Source organism: Petaurus breviceps, unplaced genomic scaffold (genome assembly GCF_028583685.1).
Source record: "Petaurus breviceps papuanus isolate PSGF00001 unplaced genomic scaffold, PetGlider_PUasm1.0 187, whole genome shotgun sequence".
NCBI classification, from domain to species: domain Eukaryota; kingdom Metazoa; phylum Chordata; class Mammalia; order Diprotodontia; family Petauridae; genus Petaurus; species Petaurus breviceps.
Genome location: NW_027185799.1, coordinates 25,050,715 through 25,067,343, shown reverse-complemented (window position 1 = coordinate 25,067,343; position 16,629 = coordinate 25,050,715). Strand labels below are relative to the sequence as shown.

Below are 16,629 nucleotides of genomic sequence, written 5' to 3'. Positions count from 1 at the left end.
TGTAAATACATATTTTTAGCTAATCAAAAATAGAGCACCAAGGCACTTGGGCTTTGATTCTGACATACTAATAAGAACCGAGGCTAGGTGAATGGAGATCTCTGATCTTGGCTTCTTAGCCTACTTTTTGCTCTAGCTTAAATCCAAAGGATCTTGGAGGGTATGTTAGATTGTCCAAACCTTAGATGTCTATAATTGAAATCACAAAGGTAGGAATGGGAAAGGGCTAAAGACCTATTCTTCACCAAGAGTAAGGATATAGTAGTTTTTGTGAACCTGCCCTTACAGGAGAAGGTTTTAATTCTTATACTCTAGCAGGCTGAATCACTGTAAGATCAGCAGAACAATGGGCCCAGGGAGGCACCAGCCCAACAGAAAAACCATCTAGGGAAGAGGGGCCTAGAGAATGCAGTGTGGTAATGTCACCAGAAGGCATCAGAAGTCTTCTAACAATGGGGGAATGAGTTGAACACTTACTTCCCCTGATGTGTGAGCTCCATTCATGTTCACTTTCTCCACTGGTGATGTATACATATATATGGAGGGGGGAAGGGGAATATGCTCTCCATTGATAGGGGAAATGTTAATATTGCAATTCTTACTATACTGTTTTCTAATTAAATAGATAAACCCTAAATACATTGGGCTTGAGTTATCATTTTTAGTATGTCTAGGACCCCCCCCCCATAAAGTACCTTCAGGGGTAGGCAACTCTTCTGAGGACACTACATGTGAGAGGAGGATCCCACAGATGCCACATGCACTTTTTCATTACTCAAAGCCAGAATGCAAAGTTCATAAAAATGGATTCTGATACTGCTTCAAAGACTATATGGCTTAAAATTTCATGGTCCTCTATAGGTTTCATCAGATTTTAGCAGCTTGTCATTGAATCCTTGTGTACAGTTCTGAAATGCCTCACCTGTAGGTATAAAGCTTAAGATGCACATTCAGGAGTGAGTAAACAAGTTTGGTTGGAGTGTTGTAAGAGAGTAGTAGGAGCTATGGTTGGAGCCATAAGGGGCTAGTGAAGACTGGTGGGTTGATTCATGTTTTTCAAATTTCTCTTCAGGGCTGTGACATCTAATAGGAATAGGAAAGGGTTGAGGTGATGTCCCTTACTTCACATGTCATGAATATAATGGTGACTAAAATAATTCTCCTATATGTCTGTTTTGTGGTAAAAAGAACATTTAGAATAAAATCAGTCCAAGAGCAGACATGCAGCTGAATTGTTTAACTTTCTGTAACAATGTAGAATCTAACAATAAGATAAAAAAAACTATTCATGATCAGTTATTGATTTGATTTGTATGGACTTGTTTTTCTCAACTCACTAGTCAAGTCAGGGAAGGTGGAATTTTCCCTGCTCCCCATCGCTCCTTTCAGATTCTCCCACTTCTATCACTCAATAACCTCTCTTCCTTTGAGATTTATGCTAGTCATATCTACCACCCAAAAAAAAATCCTGATAGCTGTTGTCTAAACCTCCCCTTCCTTCTTCAATGAGTTCAGCACCTGGTTCACAATTTTTCTCTCCTCTTGTACTAGGGAACTTTAACATACATACTGACTTTCCCTCAAATACCCTGCCCATTCAGTTCCTCTGCCTCCTGTGAACAGCTCCACTCTACCTCAGCTTCACACAAAGATGATATACCCTTAATCTTGCCATCGCCCATAGAATGTACCTCTATATTCAAGAATCCTGAAATTGCCATTTCTGACTATAATTTCCCTTGCCTTGTAAAACTCTACTCTCCATCCACTCCAGGACCTCCAATCCTTTGACTCTTGAGTTCTGTCTCAGTCCATCTCCCCTGGACTAGCCATTCTCTCTTCCTCTCCTTATCTTGACTCCTTGGTGAGCTAATTCAGCTCTACACTTCACTCCTTTCTTGAATCCTTAATGACCTTATTTATTGTCAATTATGCCCAACCACCTCAGCCTTGGATCACCCCTACCAATTTATCACCTTCACTGCTACAAAAGATGAAGAAATTCACGAAATGATTCTGATTGGGTCCACTACAAATTTGTTACATATCCTTACCTGGGCCCTTACTGCTGCTAGGCAATCTTACTATACCTCCCTTATCAATTCACTTTCTCACTCTCCACTCTTTCCAAAGCTTTTCATCCTTCCTCAGATTTCCTATGAATCCCCCAATCCCCACTCTCAGCTAAGATCCCTGCTTCATATTTTACAGAAAAAATTTACAGAGGCCTTTCCGGTGAGCTCCCACTTCTTCCTGGTTCCTCATCTATCACTTGGGTGTCATCTGCCACTCTCTCCTGCCTCGCTACAGTCTCACATGAAGTAGCCTTTCCCCTTACCAAGGTTAACTCTTCTAAATAATCCCATTTCATCCTGTCTCTTCTAACAGATTGCCCCCTCTGTCATCCTCCCTCTTTCACTTATTCTCAATCTCTTCCTCTATATTGGCTCATTTCTACTGCTCACAAACATGCCCATGTCTCCTCTATCTTGAAAGAAACACTTGATCCTTCTATACTTTCTAATAACTATTGCTCTATATCTCTTCTGCCCTTTTCAGCTAAACTCCTTGAAAATGCCACCTATAACGTGTCTCTACTTTCTCTTCTCTGACTCTTTTTAACACCTTATAATCTGGCTTCCAAACTTATTGTTCCACTGAGCCTGCCCTCTCCAAAGTTACTAATGATCTCTTAGTTGCTAAATCCAGCAGCCTTTTCTCAATCCTTATTCTCCTTTATCTCTACAACCTCTGATATTGTTGATCACTCTCTCCTCTTCCTCAATACTCTCTCCTCTAGGTTTTCAGGACATTGCACTCTCCTGATTCCTCCTACCTAGCTGACTGCTTCTTCTGTCTTCTTTGCTGGATCCTCATCTAGATCATGCCCTCCAACTGTAGGTGTCCCACAGGGTAGTGTCCTGGGTCCTCTTTCCTTCTCCCCTTATACCACCTCATTTGGTGATCTCATCAACTCCCAAGAGTTTAATTACATCTGTGCTGATTTTTTTTTTTTTGCGCCTTTTGGAGGACAATTGGGGTTAATAAGTAACTTGCCGAAGGTTACACAGATAGTTCTTTTGTGTGGGTGTTAAGTGTCTGAGTCCGGAACCCGAACTTGGGTCCTCAGACTCCGGGGCCGGAGCTCTTACTCACTGCGCCACCTAGCCGCCCCTGTGCTGATGTTTTTCAAATCTATGTACCCTGTCCCAATCTCTCTTCTGGCCTCTAATCTCTGAATGGCTTTAAGACATCTCAAACTGGATGTCAAATACACATCTTAAACTCAAGTATGTCCAAAATGAAACCACTCCCCTTCTCCTACCTACCCTGTTACTGTAGAGGGCAACACCATCCTCTCAGGCCTGTAACCAAGAAGATCTCCTGAGTTCCTCACTCCCCATATCCAAACTGCTGCCAAGAGTGGTTGCTTTCACCTTTGTAGCATACCTTGGCCTTCTCTTCTCTGACACTGCCACCACTATGGTGCAGGCCTTCATTGCCTCACACCTGGACTTCCAATAGCCTCCTGGAGGGTCTCCCTGCCTCAGGTGTCTCCCCGCTCTAGTCTGTCTTCCATTTAGCCACTAAAGTGATTTTCCTAAAGTGCAAATCCAATTCTGTCATTCCCACCATCTCAATATATTCCAGTGACTTCCTGTTACCTCCAGAATCAAATACAAAATCCTCTGCTTGGTGTCCAAAGCCCTTCATAACCTAGCCCCTTCCTACCTTTCCAGTCTTAGACCTTACTCCCTCCCAGGCATGTACTCCTCAGTCTAGTGACACTGGCTGCCTGACTGTTGATGCATCCACAAGACATGCCATCTCTCAGCTCTAGGCATTTCCTCTGGCTGTCCCCCATGATCCTCACGTATCCCCCGGAATGCTCTCCCTCCTCTGCTCCAACTACTGACTTCCCTGGTTTCCGTTAAGTCCCCATTAAAATCCCATTTTCTTTGTGAAACTTCTGCCAGCTCGTCAACTTCAGTGTCTTCCCTCTACCATTTCATATTCCAGTGTATAGCTTGCTTTGTACATTGTAAGCTCCTGGAAGGCAAGGACCATCGTTTGCTTTTTGTATCCCCCAGTGCTTGGCACACAGTAGGCACTTAATAAATGTTTACTGACCAATCTACCAATGGTAGCAGTGAGTCTATATTTAAGGTATTGCAGTTTGTGAGCAAAGATCCTTCTTGCTCAGTAACATCAGAACGAGGTCTCTGTCTGTAGGAACTTCTGAGTTTAAATGAATAAATGAATGATTATGGGAAAGCAACACTTAATTATCTGAATTCTCTGCTACTTAATTTTACTGATATAAGATCATTTTAAAACTCTCTCTATATACACACCCTGCAGGTAATGATAAAAGTACAGTCTTCAAGTCCTTATGTTTGGACCCAGATCAGGTGTAGTCAGTCAACAGACATTTTATTAATTGCCTGTTCTGTATCAGACAGGTCCTGTTCCCAAGGAACTCTAATGGGGGAAAGGACATGCAAACAACAGTACAAACAAGATCTAGACAGGATCAATTGGAGATAATCAGTAGAAGGAAGGCACCAGTATGAAGGCAAGTCAGAAAAGGCCCCTTGTAAAGGGTGGAATTTTAACCAGAGCTAGAAGGAAGGTGTGGTGACATTCCAAATGCTTGTTAGGCGGCAACAAACCACTCTTGTGCATAATTTGTTGCTGTGGAGGATGAGAAGGAGCCTTCATTGCATGAGACCAAGACAAAAAATTGCCTTCTGAATGTGGATCCATGATGGTGTTGAAGGAATTGGGTTTTTTGCCAGCCAGATTCCCACTCAGAATTAAGTGTAAATGATAACTCTCTCCCAGTGGCATCAATATAACAAGAATAGAAGTGTTTTATGGGGTCCAAACTAGCCCAGAATGATACTCTTGAAACTGTGAAGATCTTTTTTATTGTAATATTAATGTAGGGGGATTAAAAAAAAAAACATGGATAAGAGTAAGACACTACCAGAAATCAAATTAGTAACCCCCCAAATGGCTTCTATTTATATAAAATGTAAACATTTGCCCTGGGATTTCTCTCAAGTGGCTACAAGCCACTAGGGCCTTATTGGGAACAGACATATATCTGTTTCCCCAGAGCCACCAAGAAGCCTGGAAAATTGTAACACTGAAAGACCCTAGCGCATATCAAACCGAATTTTTATATATACATGCATGCACCCACACATGGAAACACACAGAAGATACACACACACTCAGATAAGGAAACTTCAACATCAAATATAAGAGGCATGGAAACATGTCAGTTTTTAAACAAGCAGCTTCCACCCACTTCCCTGATTGTATTTACATTTACCATGACAGATTACAAAAATATACACAAAATATAAACCCCCTACTTGAGTCTGGGGCAGGGGACAAAAAAATACATCTGGCTAGAAAAATGCTGCAGTGAGAGGCACCAATTTAAGTCACCAGAGAGCTTGGAGATGGACCTAGGATGAAGCCCTCTTTTGTTCAGAAAACGGAGACTCATAAACTTCCATTGGTGGACAGGTGCAAACCAGATGCTGGTCACCATAGAGGTCATCGATCCGAGCAATTGTGGGCCAGAATTTGCTCTCTGGTTTCACGAAGGGCTGCAATGGACAAGCAGTCAGAAACCATTTATTATGCACTTACTGTGAGCGGCACTGTTCTGAAAAATGCTACATAGAAATGCAGTAAAGGGAGGCAAATAAGGGAGGTAGGAAGTGGAGAAAACTTGTTAGTGACTAGGTATATAAAAGATACAAAGTAGATGAAAGATAACTTTAGAGGGGAAAGTTCTAGTGGCTGGTAAGTTGTCAGCAGACTAGCTTTTGAGGTCATTTCTGCAATCAGAGAGCAGTTTCATCTGAACAATGGTCTCTGCCAATGGTGATGAGCCTACATACACATTGTTTCCATCAGATCAGTGGGAAGAAAGTACATTCAGGATGGGTTCTTTTCAATCTGGACATTCATCCATTTAAAATGAATCTTACTCATAGGATCATAGGGTTGGAAGGGATCTCAAATGTCATCTGGACTAATCCCCCTCGTTTTACAGGTGAGGAAATTGAGGTCTAAGGAGGTTAACACTGTCAGTGTCCGAAGCAAGATCTGAACCCATGACTTTTGACTTTAGAGCCAGTGCCCTTTCCACTGTACCTCACCTTCATTCAAAGGATAATAGAGAAATAACTTTTAGGAAGACTTGGAAAATTTTTAAAAAGATGGAAAAAGAAACAACAGAAAGTTTCTGTTTCTCACCAAATGGAAAAGGTAGCCAAAAAAACACTTTATGCTGGATGCCTGTTATCATGATTTAATGCTGCTCAAGCACCAAAATATACTAGGAATGGCAGATCCCACAGAACCAAATTTTATCATAACAAGACCATAAATTTAACTGCTAAGGACCTTAAGTGATGTAATCTAACTCCCTTGGTTTTTGCTTTGGTTTGTTTTTTTTTTTTTGCTGTGTAACTAAGGGCCCGGAAAGTTAAATGGTCTGCCCAAAGTCACATGAGAATAGTAGTAGACCTAAGACTTAAACCCAAATACAGCACACTTTCATCCAAAACTAGTACAAAATATTTGCATGTCCTAGGAAAGATTTGGAAATTGAGTTCCTATGTGTTAATGCCCAGAAAGGGCTTTGATCCTTGACCATAACAAAATTAATACCTATGTGCCATGGAGAATGGATATTTCCAAGCATTTAAAAGTTCACTTTGGTATGTTACTCGGCATATTGGGCTCAGAGGTAGCTGCCTACCTCGCCTACTCCTAAATCCCTACTTTGAGGGACCTGTGGATTCCCTGATACAGTTATTGAAAGGGGGGACTCCCTTCTGCTACTTCAGACTGGCATCTCTACTGCTTAGCCCTCTAGTTTCCAAGGAGAACCAAGAGGTGAGATTTCCACTGGCTTACCCAAGTCAGAGACAAGACTTGAATCCAGCTTTTCCCGGTTCTATTAGACCTCCTTGCTGCCCTTCATGAAGGGAATGGGCTGCCCAAGGGGCCAACAGTGAATTTTATTAAAAACAAAAGCAAATGACTAACTATAACTCATGTTCTCTGTTGAGCTGGAATAAAACTAAACACACTCTATGTGTTTACAAGGAAAACAGACTAAAAATGATTGAAAATCCTGAAAAGCCCTTTCAATCTAGTCCCCTTTCAATGAGTCCCCTTACAAATCTAAATTTGAAATAAGTAAGAATTGCTCTGCCTTGAGCCATGCTCCCTATTAGTAATAAACTACAAAACGTCTGGAGGTGTCACTTTGTGGGCTCCTTCTAATCTTAAGTCAAATGGGGTATGTAACTCATCAGACTGAAAGGGTCCCTTCTTGTGCCTCTCCTCTCCCCTCATCACCAAAGGGGGGAAAACCTGGTTATGTTGGTTCAAGATTTCAAAGAAAAAGTAAAGTCTCACGCTTCACCTAATTGCTACTTTAGACAAAACCCTAACCCACAAGTCTCTGAAGTATTTACTGCAAAATTGTTGATAGAAAGTATAATTATTTTTATTTCTGTGAAATAAAAAAGTGAGGTATCCTAGCTTTGGACAAAACCCATTTGGGCCCTTGTTAGGATCACTCTCCTCCAGGGTCCTCTTGCTTCTTATTCCATCCCAATACTGCCCATCATTGTGCAAGCCCACTTCAATGCCTGCTCCAAAAGCACTGCATCATTGACAAGGTCCCTCCCATCTCCATGCTTGGCATAGCTCTACATCTCTGCTCAAATCACCTTTGTTTTATACTTCTCCTTGATGTTATGAAGGACCAGTGGAAATCTTTGACCTGTTATGGAGTCATTGGACCTGGCTTAGAGTCCCACCTCTGTGACTTCGTAGCTCCAAGACTAGCAGTAAATCACCTTCCCTCCTGAGGCCTCACTTAATTTTTTCATCTTTGAGACGAGGGGCTTAAACTAAATGAATTTTAAATTCCCTTGCAGGCCCATCAGTAGACTAAAAGTTCCTTGGGGGGTTCCTTTTAGTCTTTGTTTCATTAAAACCTAGCATAATGCCTTCCATGTACTTTATTTTTTTTTTTAAGCAATTGGGGTTAAGTAACTTGCCCAAGGTTACATGGCCAGTTATTTTGTGTGGGTGTTAAGTATCTGAGGCTGGAACTGATCCTGGGTCCTCCTGACGCCGGCACTCTTACTCACTGTGCCACCTAGCCACCCCTTTCCATGTATTTTAAATTGTTGAATTAAATTCTGTGAAAATCGGGCTCATCTTCCTGACTCCAGGCCCAGCACCAGCTAGCTGCCCCTTATATAGGACCTTCTAAATGCCAGACATTGTGGGAAGCTTTTTTTTTTTTAACAAATATTATCTCATTTGATCTTCACAACAAGCCTGTGTGTTAAATGCTTTTAGTATCTCCATTTTACAGTTGAAGAAACTGAGACAAATAGAGGTTAATTGACTTGCCCAAGACCACAGACCTAGCAAGTGTTCTCTGTCCAGCATGCATCAACCTCACTCATGAGGTTTCCTGTTAGATCCAAGCATGGGATTTTTAAGAAACTCTAGAAAAGTGGGCAAGTGTGATACAATGTAAAGAGAACTCAGGAGTGGGAGGACCTGGGTGGATCTGAATCTTGGCTTTGCCATTTACTACCTGAGCACTTGGGCACTTCCTCATTCCTGGCATCAGTTTCCTCATCTATAAAATGTGGAGACTGTACTAGATGGCCTCTACGCTTCCTTCCACCTCCAGGTTCATGACCCTGTGATCTCTAAGGTCCCTTCAATGACTCTATGATCCCATGAAGTTATGTGTCAGAACACGCCATGATCCACATCCTCAACATTAAAGAATTACTTACCAGACATATTTTTGTCTCTTTGGGATATAGACCTAGTAGTGGTATTACTAGGTCAAAGAGTATGCACAGTTTAATAACTTCAGGAGTATAGTTCTCAGATGGCTTTCCAGAGTGGTTAAACCAATTCTCAGCTCCACCATTAATGTATTAGTGTCCCTGGTTTCCCATAGCATCACTAATATCTGTTATTTTCTTTTTTTATTTACTTTGCCAATGTGATAGATATGAGCAGAACCTCAGAATTGTTTTAATTTGCATTTCTCCAATTAGTGATTTAGAACATTCTTTCATATAGCTATTGATAAGTGTGAATATCTTCTCATATCATTTGATACTATCAAAGAGGGCTCAGTTATTTTAATTTGCATCTCATTATTTGCAAGGTTGAGTATTTTTTCAAGTGATTTTTAAAATTTGACAGATAAGTGATGAACTCAAGATACTGAATGAGACACATATCTTTGGACATGACCAATATAGGAATTTGTTTTGCTTGGCAAAAATAGCACTTCTGTTTTTTGTTTTTTAGGGTTAGGGATAATGTAGGAGAGAATGGGATAAAAATAGATTTTTGCTCATTGAAAAAGATTAAAATTTTTAAAAAGAACTACTCACTAGTGGGAAAGCTGCTACTTCTCTGGAGTAAGGCCGATCCCAGTTTGAGGAGGTAATACAAGTCAAGGAGTGAGGAGACATCTAATAGCAGGACACAAGGAAGAAATTAAAGCAGTTATTTCCAAATAATACTGATTCTCCTCATTCTCTTTTTCTTTTCACACTGTAAAGTATCCCAAACCAGCATTGCTACAAAATCCTTTGATTCCCAAATTTTTTTGAAAAATCACCTAGAGAATTAAGGAACAAGTAAATATCCAGAAAAATAAGGGAAATAAGTCCCCCACTGGAATACAAAACCCTGCCTTGGAAAAGATTTGTGTTAGCTTTTGGTCATGCACAAGTTTCCAATGGCAGTCATGGTATAGGGAGCAGACCATTGGGTCTGGAGTCAAAAGACCTAGGAGTTTGAATTATGGCTTTGCACTTGGTACCTGTTTGACTTTGGGCAAGTCCCTTTCCTTTCTGGCAAGTTTCCTCATTTGAAAAAATAGAGTTGGACTAGATGACCTCAAAGGTCCCTTCCAACTTTTCACATAAGATTATATGATCTCTTCCTCTATACTACCTGGTTGACATGACCTCGGATAAGTTACATCACCCTTCCAAGCTTCAGTTTCTTCATTTTTCAGATAAGAATCCTACTACCTACTTCACCCACAGTCATACAGCTGGTAAGTATCTAAGGCGGGACTCTCAAGTCCAGTGCTCTACTCAATATAACATGCTGTCTCCTTGGCAGTGTAGTGTGGTAGATGGAGTGGACAGACCCAATGCTAACTTACCTTTAGTGGGTTAACCCTTGAGTCCATGCGACCTTCCTCTATGTCGGCAATTTCTTGTCGGATGCTGATCATGGCATCACAAAACCTGTCCAACTCAGCCTTATCTTCGGACTCTGTAGGCTCAATCATAAGTGTCCCAGCCACTGGCCATGACATGGTGGGAGCATGGAATCCTAGAAATGGAAGCAAGGAAGCCAATCTCTCTTAAGTGTTTCAGTTCAATAAGAGAATCTCTCCACTTCAGACATTCTAGGATATTACAACTCAATTCCTCTTCTAAGGCAATAATTGCCAAATGTGTGGAACCACTCCTCAAATACTGGTTACACTTCCCAGAAGTATTCACAAGTAGAATATGTCTATACAGTGTCACTGAGTGGAAAATATTACTCAATAAGTGATGAAGGGACCTACCCAGAAAAACTGAACATAATACTTCAGGGGAAGAAATGGACATTCAATGAAGTAGAGGACTTTCAAGCATTCTTGATCAAAAAACCAGAGCTGAAGAGAAAATTTTACTTTCAAATACAAGAAACAAAAGAAGCATGAAAAGGAAATAAATAGGAAAGAAAAATCATAAGGAACTGATTGAAATTAAACTGTTTACATTCTTACATGGAAAGATGATATTTGTAATTCATGAGACCTTTTCTCAGTATTAGGATAGTTGGAAAGAATCTATAACACACTCAAATGGATATCTTACCCTACAGGAAAGTAGGGGGGAAGAGGATAAGAAAGGGACATGATAGAAGGAAGGGCAGATTGCAGGAGGGGGTAGTCAGAAGCAAACACTTTTGAAAAGAGACAGGTTCAAAAGAGAAAATAGAACAAATGGGAGGAGGGATAAGATGGAGGGAAATATAGTTATTCTTTCACAGAATGGAAGTGTTTTGCATAACTACACGTGTATAGCCTATATTGAATTGCTTGGCTTCTCAATAAGGGTGGGTGGAGAGGGGTGAAGGGAGAGAATTTGGAACGCAGAGTTTTAAAAACAAATGTTAAAAATTGTTTTTACATGCAACAGGAAATAAGATATACAAGCAATGAGGTATAGAAATCTATCTTGCCCTACAAGAAAGTAAGAGGGAAGGAGATAAGGTGGGAGGGCAGGTGATAGAAGGGAGGGCAGATTGGGGGAAGGGGTAATCAGAATGCATGCCATCTTGGGGTGGGGGCAAGAGATGGGGAGAAAATATGGAACTCAAAATCTTATGGAAATGAATGGTGAAAACTAAAATAAATTATTTGATATTTCAAAACAAAACAAAAACAATAAATGATGGCAGGGAAAGGGGAGAACTTACAATTGCAACAAAAACATTTTCAAGAGTAATACATTTTTGCTGAACTCTGCACAAATGAGAGAAATCAGAGAATATCTCAGCATGGTTAAGGTTAATGGTTGGGTACTTAAGGGTTATTCACTTAATATGACACACCTGTCACGCACTGACCTCAGGTAGTAGGCATGGAGTAGGAGGGATTTAAGGCTTTTCTTTATTAGTATCCCAGAATTTTAAGATTTGCATACATTATGGCAAAATGGCAATGTTTACATTTTCATTTTCCAAATTATACTGAAATGATTAACATCCGTCTGTGAGGCTCCCTATCAAACAAAACAAATTTCTCCCTCATTTACTCTTTCTAATAAGTGAAATGTCCTCAACGGGGAAAAAAGCAGACCACCATCAAAGAACACAAATTTTCAGGTTCAAGATAAAAAATTTCAGTTTTTAAAATTTTTAAAGAAATGTCAAAATGAAAAGAAAATTTATTTTAACATCATTCATGAGAATCTAGACAAATAGTCTTATTTCTTTGGGCCTGTTTTCTCATCTGTAAAATCTTAAGGATTAAGGATCTTTAAAGTCCCTTCCAGCTCTAATAGGCTGTGAGTCTAAGCTTCTGTGGTGAACTAAAAATCCATTTACACTTGAAAAAAGATACAACTACACTGGTCCAAAAAAATTCATCAAAATTTCAGAATCCACAAAAAGAAAACCATCTTACCTTCACCCTCAGGTGAAGTCCATTAGCAGTCCACTATTAATCAAAACAGACTTACATAAGCATCTTCCACAACAGACACTAAACTGACACTACATTCCTCGCTCCTGCATGTTGGGTCTTTATCTTTCCTTCACTAATCCCTTGTACACAAAAGGTGGTTGACCTGACCTATGTCTTAGAAGAAGCTAAGATTCAGCCGTAACACGCACAAAGGATTCCCCATCATTTATTTCAATATGTCAGTGTCTGGCTAGGAAATATTTTTTTCTATTGATTAGAGATGCATTTCTCTTTTTCATTTCCCCCTCTTTTGAAGGATGCTAATAACAGCTACCCACAATTTCTCCTCTAGACCCTCTGCAAATGCCTTAATGTGATGTGGTGTAAAAATGACCTTGGGATATCAAGGACTATGCCAGTGGAGGAAACATAAACCTTGCATATGCAACCAATGGGGTGAAGGCACCTGGCGACAGACAGAATTAGTGTCTTCTAAGGACTATCCTAGCTAGGTTTTAGAGAGATTCATTGCCAGAAGAAAACTGATGCTTCTTTTTTTTTTCCTGCCATAACAAAACATGGTGTCCTAAGGAATGAAGGGATTATTGTTCTATTGAGGGGTTGATAAGAGGGAGATGAGAACATGGATTACATGAATCACCAAATCAGGCCCCATTTGTAGATCTCACAACAACCCTCAGGCAAAAGGTGACATTACTTTTCTTTTTTTAAATAAGATTTTGATATATTCTAATTTGTGCATCATCACAGTTATCCCTGGTATCTCTCCCCATTCCCTTCCCAGAGAGCCATGCTATATCACAAACATATTTTAAAAAGAAAACAATTAGCCCATTTGGTTAATATATTTTGAAAGTCTGAAAGCAGGCACAATTTGTAATACCTGTCAACCTCCCATCTCCATGAAGGGATGAATAGAAAGTATCTTTTCATTTCTTCAGTCAGGCTTGATTTTTATAATTTTGTTAGTCACTTTTGATTTTTTTCTATGTGTGATTCTTTCCACTTATATTGTTGTAGTTCTTGTATTCGTTATCTTGGCTCTATTTACTTCATTTTGCATTTGTTCATGTAGAATTTTCTGTGTTTCTCCATCACATACATCATTTCTTATAGCATAGTAATATCCCTTTATATTAATATACCATAATTTGTTTGTCCCTAATTCAATCAATGGGTATCTACTTTGTTTCCAAGTCTATACTATCCTAAAAAATGCTACTATAAATATGTTGGTTTATATGAGGAATTTCTTCTCAGCAGTGGCTTCCTTGGAGTATAAGCACAGTAATAGAGTCTCTGGTCCAAAAGATAAGGATATTTTAACCATTTTATCTGCATATTTCCAAATTGTTTGTACCATTTCACAGTTCCACCAACAATGTATTTGTGTGCCTATCATTCCACAACTCCTTCAACATAGGCTATTGTCATTTTTTGTCATCTCTGACAATTAATAGGGTGTGAAGAGAAACCTCAAGGTTGTTTTGATTTGCATTTCTCTGATTTGGGGCATTCTTTAATGTGCTTATAAATATTCTGTAATTCTTCTTTTGAAAAATGTTTGTTAATATCCTTTGACCACTTATCTACTGGGGAATGGCTATTAGTCATATTAGTCATATATATAGGTCATGCACCTGCTACCTCTTATGGTACCTTTCTACCAACTTGGCCTGGCCTTTATGGCCTATACTAGAAGTGATACTGTTAGGAAGACAACATGATATAGCAGCAGAACCACAGGATTTGAAGTCAAGGAAATGAGTCCAAATCCCACCTCACATACTTACTAGCTCTGTGACTTTAGACAACCCATTTAACCTCTCAGAGCCTAATTTTCTCCATCTGTAAAATGGGAATAATAATAACATGTACTTCCCCAGGCTCTTGTGACAAAACTTTAAAGCACCATGAAAACACCCAAAATGGTGCCTTAGGATGGATTCTGTCCTGGTGCGAATTAAACATCATACCTCACTTGATACTTACTCGAAATAATAAAAACTAGATTTGAAGAGTTGCAGTAGCCATGTTGGAAAGTTACTCACCATAATCTTGAAGCCTCTTGGCAACATCCACAGCTTCAATATTTGCAGATTTTTTGAAGGGTCTTGTGTCCAAAATAAATTCATGAGCCACATAACCTGTTGAGGAACATAGGTCATCCCAAAATTTTTTTATGAAAATAAACAACCAGTGGCCTTAATTTGACACAGCAAATCTTTTTGTTAAAACAGAACTCTACCAATTGAGCTTTAGACTAGTCAGTCGGCAAGCATTTATTCAGCATATACCATGTGCAGAGCACAGCTCTAAGCACTGAGGATACAAAAAAGGCAAAAAACAATCCTTGCTGTCAAAAGAGTTCATCGTTTAATGGGAGAGACAACATGAAAACAACTATGAACCAACAAAATGTCCAGCAGGATAAAATGGAGATAATCAATAAAAAAAAAGCATTAAAAAAAAGGAGTTTCAAGAAGGAAAGAGGGAGAAACCGTGCTTCCTTGAGGAAATCCTCATCAGCAATATGGGACACAACTGAAAGCAGCAACAGCTTTATCTGAACTGATTTACCCACCATAGAGTTTTTGCTGATAAGATTCTCTTTGATCCAGGCACTCGTAGACAAAACATGTTGCCTACAGATGACCATTCTGTCACATACGTGCTCACCTGTATGATCATTTACTTATAGGATTCCTCAAAGGCACTTCTGAGTTCATGGCTTCAGTCTTGCCAACTTGAAAATGAGTTGATATCAAAAGCCATCAATATGGAAATTCAGTAGTCATAGGAGCATAGAATTTAGAGCTAAAAGGGAGCTTGCCTGGTATCACCTAGTCCAACACTCTTATTTATGAAAAGCATGAAACTACGGGTGAGAAAAGGGAAGTGAATTACTAATAGCCACCCAGGATTGATACCCAAATCCTCTGACTTCCAAGTCAGTGAGGGCTTAATTATTGCAGTAGCTTCCTAACAGGTCAGCCTCCCACTGATCTGTCCTTTATTCTACTTCTAGTCATTCTTCCTTATTCATTGACCTGGTCATGTCTCAACCGCCACAGCACTCAATCTCCTCAAAAGTGACTTCCCACGGTCACAAAGATTATGAACAGAGGAGCCAGGGTTTGAACCCACATCTCCTAGCTACAAATCTAGTTGTTCTTTCTTCTATAACATACTACCTCCCAGAGAATACATCCTAATGACATGCTATGGGTTGGGGAAATAAAGGGAACACGCATTTTTTTTTGGAAGGCAATTGGGGTTAAGTAACTTTCCCAAGGTCACACGGCTAGTTTTTGTGTTAAGTGTCTGAGGCCGGATTTGAACTCAGGTCCTCCTGACTCCAGGGCCAGAGCTCTATTCCCTGCGCCACCTAGCTGCCCCTGGAACACGCATTTTTAAAGTACCTACTCTGTGCTAGGCATTGTGCTAAGCACTTTACAAATATTGCCTTATTTGATCCTCACAATAATTCTGGGAGGTAGCTGCTATTATTATCCCCATTTTATAGTTAAGGAAACTGAGGCAGAGATTAAGGGATTTGCCCTTGATCACACAGCTAGTAAGTGAGGTCTTACTAGGCCTAGTGCTCTCTCCACTATGTCACCGAGCTGCCTTTTTTGGGAGACAGTGAAGTAGAAAGCGTTGTTGATGAGGAGGCCAAACCCACGATTCAGTCCTGACGGAGGTTAAGTAGCTTTGCTCAAGTTCATGGCCACTGATTGCATCATTAACACATAGCTGGGAGCTCCTGGTTTCAGTACACACTGATCAAACACAAACCCATCACCATTCAGAGAAAAACAAATACAGGCTCAGAGTTAAGGGCTAGTAGGCTGGCATTATTGCGTTTATGTGTAAGACATTTAGATTCAAGTACAGCAATTTTAAATATTTTTTAAAAGCTCCCCAAAAGTGGCTCAGCAAAACTGATAGAGCTTCCCAGGCTAATGCTTATTCCTGAGACTGGGATGTATGCTTGTTAGCTGGCATTGCCTACCTTTGGCTTTACTCACTGATTAAGCAGGTCAGACAGGGCTTCGCAGTTCTTAAGAGAGGCTAGGAGTTTATGACTTTGACTTCCAGCCATCAGAAAATCCTTGAAAATATTGATCTGATAAAGTACTTCGTCTGGAATGTATTAGTAAGAAAGAGAAGGCAGCTGTGAGTTCAAATCTCAGCTCTACCATTTAATACGTGGGTGACTTTGGGCAAGTCACTTCCCTTCTCCAATCCTCAGTTTCCTCATCTGTAAAATGAGAAGATTTAGCTAGAAGGCCTCTATTATCTCTCTCAACTTTAGATCTATG

The 16,629-nt window shown here is 40.0% G+C and overlaps 1 protein-coding gene across 1 annotated transcript in view; it reads right to left on the bottom strand.

The window, feature by feature from the left end:
• Positions 1-5,289: 5,289 nt before the first annotated feature.
• The window catches only part of GLDC (glycine decarboxylase), a 114,149-nt gene continuing 102,809 nt past the window's right edge, over positions 5,290-16,629 (bottom strand). Inside the window, exons 22-25 of the mRNA XM_069090759.1 lie at positions 14,356-14,451; positions 10,262-10,434; positions 9,477-9,557; positions 5,290-5,624 (exon numbers count right to left, since the gene is read on the bottom strand). Coding sequence (XP_068946860.1) covers positions 5,481-5,624; positions 9,477-9,557; positions 10,262-10,434; positions 14,356-14,451 — 494 coding nt within the window. The 3' untranslated portion in view covers positions 5,290-5,480. The remainder of the gene's footprint in view (positions 5,625-9,476; positions 9,558-10,261; positions 10,435-14,355; positions 14,452-16,629) is intronic.